General features: G+C 49.3%; 2 protein-coding genes across 2 annotated transcripts in view; one reads left to right on the forward strand and one right to left on the reverse strand.

Annotated features, from left to right (window-relative positions):
* Nucleotides 1-917, reverse strand: part of LOC117730438 (MKRN2 opposite strand protein-like) — a 5,094-nt gene extending 4,177 nt beyond the window's left edge. Inside the window, exon 1 of the mRNA XM_034532155.1 lies at nt 1-917. This exon is cut by the window's left edge and continues 1,047 nt beyond it. The gene's annotated coding sequence lies outside the window, so the exon portion shown is untranslated.
* Nucleotides 918-1,711: 794 nt separating this feature from the next.
* On the forward strand, nt 1,712-11,543 carry mkrn2 (makorin, ring finger protein, 2). Its single transcript, XM_034532129.1, has 10 exons — nt 1,712-2,209; nt 2,926-3,054; nt 4,143-4,390; nt 4,499-4,633; nt 4,739-4,917; nt 5,104-5,169; nt 5,261-5,409; nt 10,326-10,436; nt 10,532-10,676; nt 10,774-11,543. Exons 1-10 carry the CDS (start codon nt 2,184-2,186, stop codon nt 10,930-10,932), a joined length of 1,347 nt encoding a protein of 448 aa, XP_034388020.1. The 5' UTR covers nt 1,712-2,183; the 3' UTR covers nt 10,933-11,543.
* Nucleotides 11,544-11,890: the final 347 nt, after the last annotated feature.

Consider the following 11,890-nt stretch of genomic DNA (forward strand, 5'->3'; position numbering starts at 1 on the left):
CAGTCCTCCTTTAACTCCTCAAGTCCTCCTTTAACTCCTCAAGTCCTCTAACTCCTCCAGTCCTTCATTAACTCAAGTCCTCCTTTAACTCCTCAAGTCCTCCTTTAACTCCTCCAGTCCTTCATTAACTCCTACAGGCCTCCTTTAACTCATCCAGTCCTCCTTTAACTCCTCAAACTCCTCCAGTCCTTCATTAACTCCTCCAGTCCTCCTTTAACTCCTCCCCTCTTCTTCTTACTCCTCCACTCCTTATTTAACTCCTCCACTCTTCTTCTTACTCCTCCACTCCTTATTTTACTCCTCAGCTCTTCTTCTTACTCCTCCGGTCCTCCTTTAACTCCTCAAGGCCTCCTTTAACTCCTCCAGTCCTCCTTTAACTCCTCCCCTCTTCTTCTTACTCCTCCACTCCTTATTTTACTCCTCAGCTCTTCTTCTTACTCCTCCGGTCTTCCTTTAACTCCTCAAGGCCTCCTTTAACTCCTCAAGTCCTCCTTTAACTCCTCCACTCTTCTTCTTACTCCTCCTCTCCTCCTTTATTTCCTCAGATCTTCTGTTCCTCCTTTCTTCACCTCTTTTCTCTGTCTGTTGCCATGTTTTCTTCTTCTCTGCTCCTCTCGCCTGTCGGTCGTCTGCTTCTTCTTCTCCCCTCCTTCATGTCCCGCCTGGTTGCCAGGTTACGGCCTATCAGATGTCGTCACAGCCCGGGCTCAGCCTATCGGGTTGCAGGTATCGGCCATGTGACCCGCCTGAACAGTTGACCTTCAGACTGCTGGCGGTTGACTTGTTGCAACTTTAACGGCGCTGCGATCTGATTGGTTCACCAGACTGAATGTAGGTCAACAGGGTTTCCATCTCACCTGTCCGACTGTGTGTGTGTGTGTGTGTGTGGGTATGTGTGTGTGTATGTGTTGCTTGTTTTTAAAAGCAAATATTGAAATTAAATATGATTAAATAACTATTTTAAACGATAATAAAATACCTTTCAGGAGGGTCTTTTTTCTTTAATTTGGTATTTATATATTTTTCTTTATGTAAAAAAGGTATTAAAAATGTAAAAAACACTGTAAGTGTCATTTTAACCTCTGAAAACACCAACATACACACACATATTTAGATATACATGTATACACACAAGAAGATATACACACACTAACACACAAATATTTATAAACACACACATATATATTAACACACATACATATACACACACATACATATATACACAGACACATTTTATATATATATATACACACGTATATATACACACACTAACGCACACACATATATAAACACATACACATATACACACACATATATATATATATATATATATATATATATATATATAAACACACACATATACACAGACACACGTACACACACACATACATGTATACACACACGTTTGTGTATATATATATACACACTAACACACACATATAAATGCACACACACATACATATACACAACCTATATATTTATATACATATACACAACCTATATATTTATATACATACACACACACACACACACACACATACATATACACAACCTATATATTTATATATATACATACACACACACACATACAGACTATGATACTAATCAATGAATGCAGATAAAACGTATTTTAAGTCTATTTATGTAACAGTCTCATGGTGTTGGAGATGATGTGTCCCTTCCGGGCTGCCGTAGAGAGGAAGAGTAACTGGGCTTGGAGGGAACAAATGAATAAAGAAGGAAGCCGGTGAACTTCTGATCTCCAGACTCCGTTTGTTAACATGTTATAACCTCACACACGAACCCAGCTCGGTCACATTTATAACTAAATAAAAGGAATAACGCTTCAGAATGTCAACATAGTGGATGTTTAAAGAAGTCACACCTTCAGGGTGACATGGTTACCGTGTTTCTATCCCCGGAGAGGAGTCGACTTAATGAAGATATTTACGGACGGTTTTAGTTTATTTTTAATTTTTTTTTAAATTATAGGAGATCGGATAATTTAGTCGTGGAAAGCGAGCCTCTAAAACCGCCTCTGAAGGACCAACGAAGAAGAGACAGAGGAAGAAGATTAGGAACCTTCGTGCTGCGACTGCGGGGGTCAGTCGGCGGTGTTTGAAGGGAGCACCGACGCGACCACTGGGGAAGCAGCCGTTGTAGCTCACAGACCCGCGAGGAAGATGAGCACCAAACAGGTGACCTGCAGGTGAGTCTGTCTTTCGGCCTGATACCCGTCTGTCCGTCTGATACCCGTCTGTCCGTCTGATACCTGTCTGTCCGCCTGATACCCGTCTGTCCGTCTGTTACCTGTCTGCCCGTCGATTTCGCGCGTTATCCTCGTGCTAATGTTTTTAGCTGTTAGCTTGTGTGCCGTTGTGCCGCGACAAAAAATCACCTGAGAACTCACCTGAGGCGGATATGATGGACACAATAATAGAAACACTAGAGCAGTAACGTAACGGTTATATATTCATACCGGAAACGGAGATTTAAAGGTGATGATGCCATACACACACACACACACACAATAACGCACATACACACACATGCACTAATACACACATACACCCACACACATATGCACAAACACTCATATTATATATATATATATATATATATATATATATATATATATATATATATATATATATATATATATATATATATATATATATATATATATATATATATATAAATGAAAGAATATATATAGATATATTAAAGAAATTGTACTTGCTTGATTCTTGTTGTTCTGAGTTTGGACTCATGTTTAATGCACTTATTGTAAGTCGCTTTGGATAAAAGCGTCAGCTAAATGACATGTAATGTAATGTAATGTAATGTAATATATATCAGTAAATGCTTAACTAACATAATCTGCTTCATTGATAAATAGGATAATAATCATGTGTTGCATTTCAGGTACTTCCTCCACGGCGTGTGCAGGGAGGGAAGCCACTGTCTGTTCTCTCACGACCCAAACAACAGTAAACCCTCCACCATCTGCAAGTTCTACCAGAGAGGAGTGTGTGCCTACGGAGAGCGCTGCAGGTAACACCCAGCTGACACTCGGGTGACACCCACCTGAATCGGGTGACACCCACCTGACACTTGGGTGACACCCACCTGACACTCGGGTGACACCCAGCTGACACTCGGGTGACACCCACCTGACACTCTGGTGACACCCACCTGACACTCTGGTGACACCCACCTGAATCGGGTAACACCCAGCTGACACTCGGGTAACACCCAGCTGACACTCGGGTGACACCCACCTGAATCGGGTAACACCCAGCTGACACTCGGGTGACACCCAGCTGACACTCGGGTGACACCCACCTGACACTCGGGTGACACCCACCTGACACTCGGGTGACACCCACCTGACACTCGGGTGACACCCACCTGACACTCGGGTGACACCCACCTGAATCGGGTGACACCCAGCTGACACTCGGGTAACACCCAGCTGACACTCGGGTGACACCCACCTGACACTCGGGTGACACCCACCTGACACTCGGGTGACACCCACCTGAATCGGGTAACACCCAGCTGACACTCGGGTGACACCCAGCTGACACTCGGGTGACACCCACCTGACACTCTGGTGACACCCACCTGAATCGGGTAACACCCAGCTGACACTCGGGTGACACCCAGCTGACACTCGGGTGACACCCACCTGACACTCGGGTGACACCCACCTGAATCGGGTAACACCCAGCTGACACTCGGGTGACACCCACCTGACACTCGGGTGACACCCACCTGACACTCGGGTGACACCCACCTGACACTCGGGTGACACCCACCCGACACTCCGGTGACACCCACCTGACACTCTGGTGACACCCACCTGAATCGGGTAACACCCACCTGACACTCGGGTGACACCCACCCGACACTCGGGTGACACCCACCTGACACACGGTTGACACTCTGGTGACACCCACCTGACACTCTGGTGACACCCACCTGACACTCCGGTGACACTCTGGTGACACCCACTCTGGTGACACCCACCTGACACTCTGGTGACACCCACCTGGTAACATCTAATCCTTTGTTTACTGTCACCCTGTTAGTGGTAGTGTCACTTCCTGTGTGTATTAAAGTGTGTGACTTTTGTGCAGGTATGACCACATCAAATCTTCATCCAGAGGAGGAGGAGGAGGAGGAGGTGGAGGACTAGGAGGAGGAGGAGGAGGAGGAGGACTAGGAGGAGGAGGAGGAGGAGGAGGAGGAGGAGGAGGAGGTGGTGGAGGAGGAGGAGGACTAGGAGGAGGAGGAGCTCCAGAGGATCACGCCGGTCTAGAAGGAGCTGGGGGCGGGACTTCAGTCAGAGGTGGACTGAAGAAGACGATGGTCCTCAGAGAAAGAGGTGACTGACACACTGCCTTCCTTTTTACTGTGATCCTTCCAGAACGGTTGAGAGTTAAGATGAGTGATGATTATAAATATAACTATTTATTTCTCTCTTCTCTCTCAGTCCTGGCTGTAGACAGCATGTTTGGGGGTCCACCAGACAGTCTGGGGCCAGATGTTACGTCGGTTGCGGCTGCATCTCCTCATTCGTACGTTCAAGCCACCAGGACGGGTCTGGACCCTTCGGCACAGGAACAAGGTGGGATTAAAAACACCGCCATCTGATTGGCTGGTAGCTATCTTAATCAAAAGTAAACAATGCAGAGCTGTGATCGATTTTAATAATGTCCACCTGTGCTCTCAGCAGCCCCTCCCCCCATGGGCGGGGCTTACCAGGACCTTCCCCAGCTGTGCCCCTACGCCGCCGCCGGACACTGCTTCTATGAGGAAAACTGTACCTACCTCCACGGCGACCTGTGTGAGGTGTGCGGGCTGCATGTGCTCCACCCACACGACCCGGAGCAGAGGAGAGCGCACGAGAAGGTGTGCACGTTAACTTAATCGAATCCAGTGGAGGTGACGGGCGCTGGCTCAGTTGAATAATTATTATGACTCGACCCGAATATAAACTAATCCAGGTTGGAAGTAAACGAGCTGCCTCGGACACTGTGGCGTTTATCATTGTTGTTGTTGTTATTTATTGTTGTTTAACTATTTGTCTGTCTGCAGATGTGCATGCTGGCCTTTGAGGCCGACATGGAGAAGGCGTTTGCAGCCCAGCTGAGTCAAGACAAGGTGGGTTCGGTCGGTCGGTCGCGTTGATTTGGCGACAGTCACGATGACTGTTGTTGTAACTACTGTTGTTGTTGTTGTTTGTTGTTTTCAGGTGTGTTCCATCTGTATGGAGCTGGTGGTGCAGAAGCTGAATCCCTCAGACCGCCGGTTCGGCATCCTGTCCTCCTGCTGTCACACCTTCTGTCTGGCCTGCATCCGGCAGTGGCGCTGCACCAGAAACTTCAGCAACAAGATCATCAAGTAAGAGTCCGTTCAGACCAAATGGAGGTGGACCGGGTCTGTGAGTCTAGGACCGGGTCTGTGAGTCTAGGACCGGGTCTGTGAGTCTAGGACCGGGTCTGTGAGTCTAGGACCGGGTCTGTGAGGCTAGGACCGGGTCTGTGAGTCTAGGTCAGGGTCTGAGTCTAGGACAGGGTCTGTGAGGCTAGGACCGGGTCTGTGAGGCTAGGACAGGGTCTGTGAGGCTAGGACCGGGTCTGTGAGGCTAGGACCGGGTCTGTGAGGCTAGGACCGGGTCTGTGAGTCTAGGTCAGGGTCTGAGTCTAGGACAGGGGCTGTGAGTCTAGGTCAGGGTCTGTGAGGAGTCTAGGTCAGGGTCTGAGTCTAGGTCAGGGTCTGAGTCTAGGACAGGTTCTTTGAGTCTAGGACAGGGTCTGTGAGTCTAGGACAGGGTCTTTGAGTCTAGGTCAGGGGCTGTGAGTCTAGGTCAGGGTCTGAGTCTAGGACCGGGTCTGTGAGTCTAGGACCGGGTCTGTGAGTCTAGGTCAGGGTCTGTGAGTCTAGGACAGGGTCTTTGAGTCTAGGACAGGGTCTTTGAGTCTAGGACAGGGTCTTTGAGTCTAGGTCAGGGTCTTTGAGTCTAGGTCAGGGTCTGTGAGTCTAGGTCAGGGTCTGAGTCTAGGACCGGGTCTGAGTCTAGGACCGGGTCTGTGAGTCTAGGTCAGGGTCTGTGAGTAGTCTAGGTCAGGGTCTTTGAGTCTAGGACAGGGTCTGTGAGTCTAGGACAGGGTCTGTGAGTCTAGGACAGGGTCTGTGAGTCTAGGACAGGGTCTGTGAGGAGTCTAGGTCAGGGTCTGAGTCTAGGACAGGGGCTTTGAGTCTAGGACAGGGTCTGTGAGGAGTCTAGGTCAGGGTCTGTGAGTCTAGGACAGGGTCTTTGAGTCTAGGACAGGGTCTTTGAGTCTAGGACAGGGTCTTTGAGTCTAGGTCAGGGTCTTTGAGTCTAGGTCAGGGTCTGTGAGTCTAGGTCAGGGTCTGAGTCTAGGACCGGGTCTGAGTCTAGGACCGGGTCTGTGAGTCTAGGTCAGGGTCTGTGAGTAGTCTAGGTCAGGGTCTTTGAGTCTAGGACAGGGTCTGTGAGTCTAGGACAGGGTCTGTGAGTCTAGGACAGGGTCTGTGAGTCTAGGACAGGGTCTGTGAGGAGTCTAGGTCAGGGTCTGAGTCTAGGACAGGGGCTTTGAGTCTAGGACAGGGTCTGTGAGGAGTCTAGGTCAGGGTCTGTGAGTCTAGGACAGGGTCTGTGAGTCTAGGACAGGGTCTTTGAGTCTAGGTCAGGGTCTTTGAGTCTAGGACAGGGTCTGAGTCTAGGACAGGGTCTGAGTCTAGGACAGGGTCTTTGAGTCTAGGACAGGGTCTTTGAGTCTAGGACAGGGTCTGAGTCTAGGACAGGGTCTTTGAGTCTAGGACAGGGTCTTTGAGTCTAGGTCAGGGTCTTTGAGTCTAGGACAGGTTCTTTGAGTCTAGGACAGGTTCTTTGAGTCTAGGACAGGTTCTGAGTCTAGGACAGGGTCTGTGAGTCTAGGACAGGTTCTTTGAGTCTAGGACAGGGTCTGTGAGGAGTCTAGGACAGGGTCTGTGAGTCTAGGACAGGGTCTGTGAGGAGTCTAGGACAGGTTCTTTGAGTCTAGGACAGGGTCTGTGAGTCTAGGTCAGGGTCTTTGAGTCTAGGACAGGGTCTGAGTCTAGGACAGGGTCTGAGTCTAGGACAGGGTCTTTGAGTCTAGGACAGGGTCTTTGAGTCTAGGACAGGGTCTGAGTCTAGGACAGGGTCTTTGAGTCTAGGACAGGGTCTTTGAGTCTAGGTCAGGGTCTTTGAGTCTAGGACAGGTTCTTTGAGTCTAGGACAGGTTCTTTGAGTCTAGGACAGGGTCTGAGTCTAGGACAGGGTCTTTGAGTCTAGGACAGGGTCTGAGTCTAGGACAGGGTCTTTGAGTCTAGGTCAGGGTCTGAGTCTAGGACAGGGTCTTTGAGTCTAGGACAGGGTCTATGAGTCTAGGTCAGGGTCTGAGTCTAGGACAGGTTCTTTGAGTCTAGGACAGGGTCTGTGAGGAGTCTAGGACAGGGTCTGTGAGTCTAGGACAGGGTCTGTGAGGAGTCTAGGACAGGTTCTTTGAGTCTAGGACAGGGTCTGTGAGGAGTCTAGGACAGGGTCTTTGAGTCTAGGTCAGGGTCTTTGAGTCTAGGACAGGGTCTTTGAGTCTAGGACAGGGTCTGTGAGTCTAGGACAGGGGCTTTGAGTCTAGGTCAGGGGCTTTGAGTCTAGGACAGGTTCTTTGAGTCTAGGACAGGGTCTGTGAGGAGTCTAGGACAGGGTCTTTGAGTCTAGGTCAGGGTCTGAGTCTAGGACAGGGTCTTTGAGTCTAGGACAGGGTCTTTGAGTCTAGGTCTGAGTCTAGGACAGGGTCTTTGAGTCTAGGACAGGGTCTGTGAGTCTAGGACAGGGTCTTTGAGTCTAGGTCTGAGTCTAGGACAGGGTCTTTGAGTCTAGGACAGGGTCTTTGAGTCTAGGTCTGAGTCTAGGTCAGGGTCTGAGTCTAGGACAGGGTCTTTGAGTCTAGGACAGGGTCTTTGAGTCTAGGTCAGGGTCTGAGTCTAGGACAGGTTCTTTGAGTCTAGGTCTGTGAGTCTAGGTCAGGGTCTGAGTCTAGGACAGGGTCTTTGAGTCTAGGACAAGGTCTGAGTCTAGGACAGGTTCTTTGAGTCTAGGTCTGAGTCTAGGTCAGGGTCTGTGAGTCTAGGTCAGGGTCTGAGTCTAGGACAGGGTCTTTGAGTCTAGGTCAGGGTCTGAGTCTAGGTCAGGGTCTGAGTCTAGGTCAGGGTCTTTGAGTCTAGGTCAGGGTCTGAGTCTAGGTCAGGGTCTGAGTCTAGGACAGGGTCTTTGAGTCTAGGTCAGGGTCTGAGTCTAGGACAGGGTCTTTGAGTCTAGGTCAGGGTCTGAGTCTAGGACAGGGTCTTTGAGTCTAGGACAGGGTCTTTGAGTCTAGGTCAGGGTCTGAGTCTAGGACAGGGTCTTTGAGTCTAGGACAGGTTCTTTGAGTCTAGGACAGGGTCTTTGAGTCTAGGTCTGAGTCTAGGACAGGGTCTTTGAGTCTAGGACAGGGTCTTTGAGTCTAGGTCAGGGTCTGTGAGTCTAGGACAGGGTCTTTGAGTCTAGGACAGGGTCTGTGAGTCTAGGTCAGGGTCTGAGTCTAGGACAGGGTCTTTGAGTCTAGGTCAGGGTCTTTGAGTCTAGGTCAGGGTCTTTGAGGAGTCTAGGTCAGGGTCTGAGTCTAGGACAGGGTCTTTGAGTCTAGGACAGGGTCTGTGAGTCTAGGACAGGTTCTTTGAGTCTAGGACAGGTTCTTTGAGTCTAGGACAGGGTCTTTGAGTCTTGGTCAGGGTCTGTGAGTCTAGGTCAGGGTCTGTGAGTCTAGGACAGGGTCTGAGTCTAGGACAGGGTCTTTGAGTCTAGGACAGGGTCTTTGAGTCTAGGTCAGGGTCTGAGTCTAGGTCAGGGTCTTTGAGTCTAGGTCTGAGTCTAGGTCAGGGTCTGAGTCTAGGTCAGGTTATTTGAGTCTAGGACAGGTTCTTTGAGTCTAGGACAGGGTCTTTGAGTCTAGGTCAGGGTCTGAGTCTAGGTCAGGGTCTGAGTCTAGGACAGGGTCTTTGAGTCTAGGTCAGGGTCTGAGTCTAGGTCAGGGTCTTTGAGTCTAGGTCTGAGTCTAGGTCAGGGTCTGAGAGTCTAGGTCAGGGTCTGAGAGTCTAGGTCAGGGTCTGAGAGTCTAGGTCAGGGTCTGAGTCTAGGTCAGGGTCTGAGTCTAGGTCAGGGTCTGTGAGTCTAGGTCAGGGTCTCAGTCTAGGACAGGGTCTTTGAGTCTAGGTCAGGGTCTGAGTCTAGGTCAGGGTCTGAGTCTAGGACAGGTTCTTTGAGTCTAGGACAGGTTCTGTGAGTCTAGGACAGGGTCTTTGAGTCTAGGACAGGGTCTTTGAGTCTAGGTCAGGGTCTGTGAGTCTAGGTCAGGGTCTGTGAGTCTAGGACAGGGTCTGTGAGTCTAGGACAGGGTCTTTGAGTCCAGGACAGGGTCTTTGAGTCTAGGTCAGGGTCTGAGAGTCTAGGTCAGGGTCTGAGTCTAGGTCAGGGTCTGTGTCTAGGTCAGGGTCTTTGAGTCTAGGACAGGGTCTGTGAGTCTAGGACAGGGTCTTTGAGTCTAGGTCAGGGTCTGTGAGTCTAGGTCAGGGTCTGAGTCTAGGTCAGGGTCTGAGTCTAGGTCAGGGTCTGAGTCTAGGTCAGGGTCTGAGTCCAGGTCAGGGTCTGAGTCCAGGTCAGGGTCTGAGTCTAGGTCTGAGTCTAGGTCAGGGTCTTTGAGTCTAGGTCTGAGTCCAGGTCAGGGTCTGAGTCCAGGTCAGGGTCTGAGTCCAGGTCTGGGTCTGAGTCCAGGTCTGGGTCTGAGTCCAGGTCTGGGTCTGAGTCTAGGTCAGGGTCTGAGTCCAGGTCAGGGTCTGAGTCCAGGTCAGGGTCTGAGTCCAGGTCAGGGTCTGAGTCCAGGTCAGGGTCTGAGTCCAGGTCTGGGTCTGAGTCCAGGTCTGGGTCTGAGTCTAGGTCAGGGTCTGAGTCTAGGTCAGGGTCTGAGTCTAGGTCAGGGTCTGAGTCTAGGACAGGTTCTGTGAGTCTAGGTCAGGGTCTGAGTCTAGGACAGGGTCTGTGAGTCTAGGTCAGGGTCTGAGTCTAGGTCAGGGTCTTTGAGTCTAGGTCAGGGTCTTTGAGTCTAGGTCAGGGTCTGAGTCCAGGTCAGGGTCTGAGTCCAGGTCAGGGTCTGAGTCCAGGTCAGGGTCTGAGTCCAGGTCAGGGTCTGTGAGGTCTCGTTCTCTTTCCGTCCGTCTGATGAAATGTCTCTCAGGTCGTGTCCAGAGTGTCGAGTCGTCTCAGAGTTCGTCATCCCCTCGGTCTACTGGGTGGAGGACCAGGACGAGAAGGACCACCTCATAGACCTCTTCAAGTCCGGAGTCAGGTGAGCTGCGTGCCGCTGAGCAGCTTGTAAACGAGCAAGAACCTTCAAAGACATCGTTGACGTTGTCGTCGTTGTTGTTGTTGTTGTCTCCGCAGTAAGAAGTCCTGCAAGTACTTCGATCAGGGTCGAGGTTCGTGTCCATTCGGAGGGAAATGTTTGTATCTTCACGCCTTCCCAGACGGCACCCGAGCAGAACCGGACCGGCCCCGGAAGCAGCTGAGCTCCGAGGGGAACGTCCGGGTCAGAGAGCCGCCGTGACCCAAAGTCCTAGTTCTATAAAACTGCATTTTTGTTTATTTATTTATTGTTATCTGTTTTGTTTTTTGTCTCCCTGCAGTTCATGAACAGCGTCCGCCTCTGGGATTTCATCGAGGAGCGCGAGCAGCGGCCGGCCTCGTCCCTGGACGACGACATCACGGAGATGAGGGAGCTCTTCATGCAGATGTCGGGGCCGAGCAACGACGGGCCGGAGAGCCCCCCCGCCGCAGACCACTAGAGGGACCGGACCACGTTCCGGTCCAGGGTCCGACCCCCCCATCGCCCCCCCCCCATCCCCCCCGTTTGTGGATCTCTTTTTTTTTTCTGGGGGGGAAATATTAAATCATGTGCTCACTCTGCAGCTCTCTGGTGTGTTTCAGTCTGGAAAACTAAAATGTGTACACACGTTTTTGGTAATTGGTTAATGATCTATTGTTACCATTTTATTTATTGTGTAAATAAGTAAATACTGAGTCTGTGTGAAGTCGTTCCGTGGTGTTGTTCCCTCCATGTAGTCAGCGAGGTATGTTGCTATTCAGATATCCAATCAGGACATTGATTAGTTATTAATTACAGTGCTCTAGAAGGGCCATGTAGGTACACTAGGGTCATCTTTCTGCTGAATGTCCGGCCGCTAACCGGCTTCTTGTGATTTTTTTTTAATTTAAATTATGACGACTATATAACACAATTTCCTCACGGTTAAAAATATATTTTTAATCTCCAGATAATGTAGATTCAGATTGTAATCAATTCAGACGTCTTTAAAAAAACACCGTGGTGCAACACACACACACACACACACACACTAGAGGTAATTATGAAAAATACATAAAAAATGAATACGTGGAAAAGGAAAAAAAAATGTAAATGAATTAAAATCATTTCTTTTATTAAAGTCATTTGAATCTCTTGTTTTTGTTGTTGTTTTTATTGAAATCCTCTGAACAAGTCTAATGAAGGACTTTAGCTATTTATCTTTGTTATCAGTTAATCTGCTTATTACGGTCTTAAATAATCAAATTACAAAGTTAATGTCTTGTTAACTCCGACCAACAATTTAAAGCCCTAATAATTGTAGTTACTATAATGTACGATGTGGAATAGAAGGTGTAGTTGTAATGGATGTCAGGGAGGAAAACAGGAGAAAGTCCGGCTCTTATTCAGGATTTTGGTTCCCGAGCTCTTGGAATGAA

This window comes from Cyclopterus lumpus, chromosome 5, assembly GCF_009769545.1.
Source record: "Cyclopterus lumpus isolate fCycLum1 chromosome 5, fCycLum1.pri, whole genome shotgun sequence".
NCBI classification, from domain to species: domain Eukaryota; kingdom Metazoa; phylum Chordata; class Actinopteri; order Perciformes; family Cyclopteridae; genus Cyclopterus; species Cyclopterus lumpus.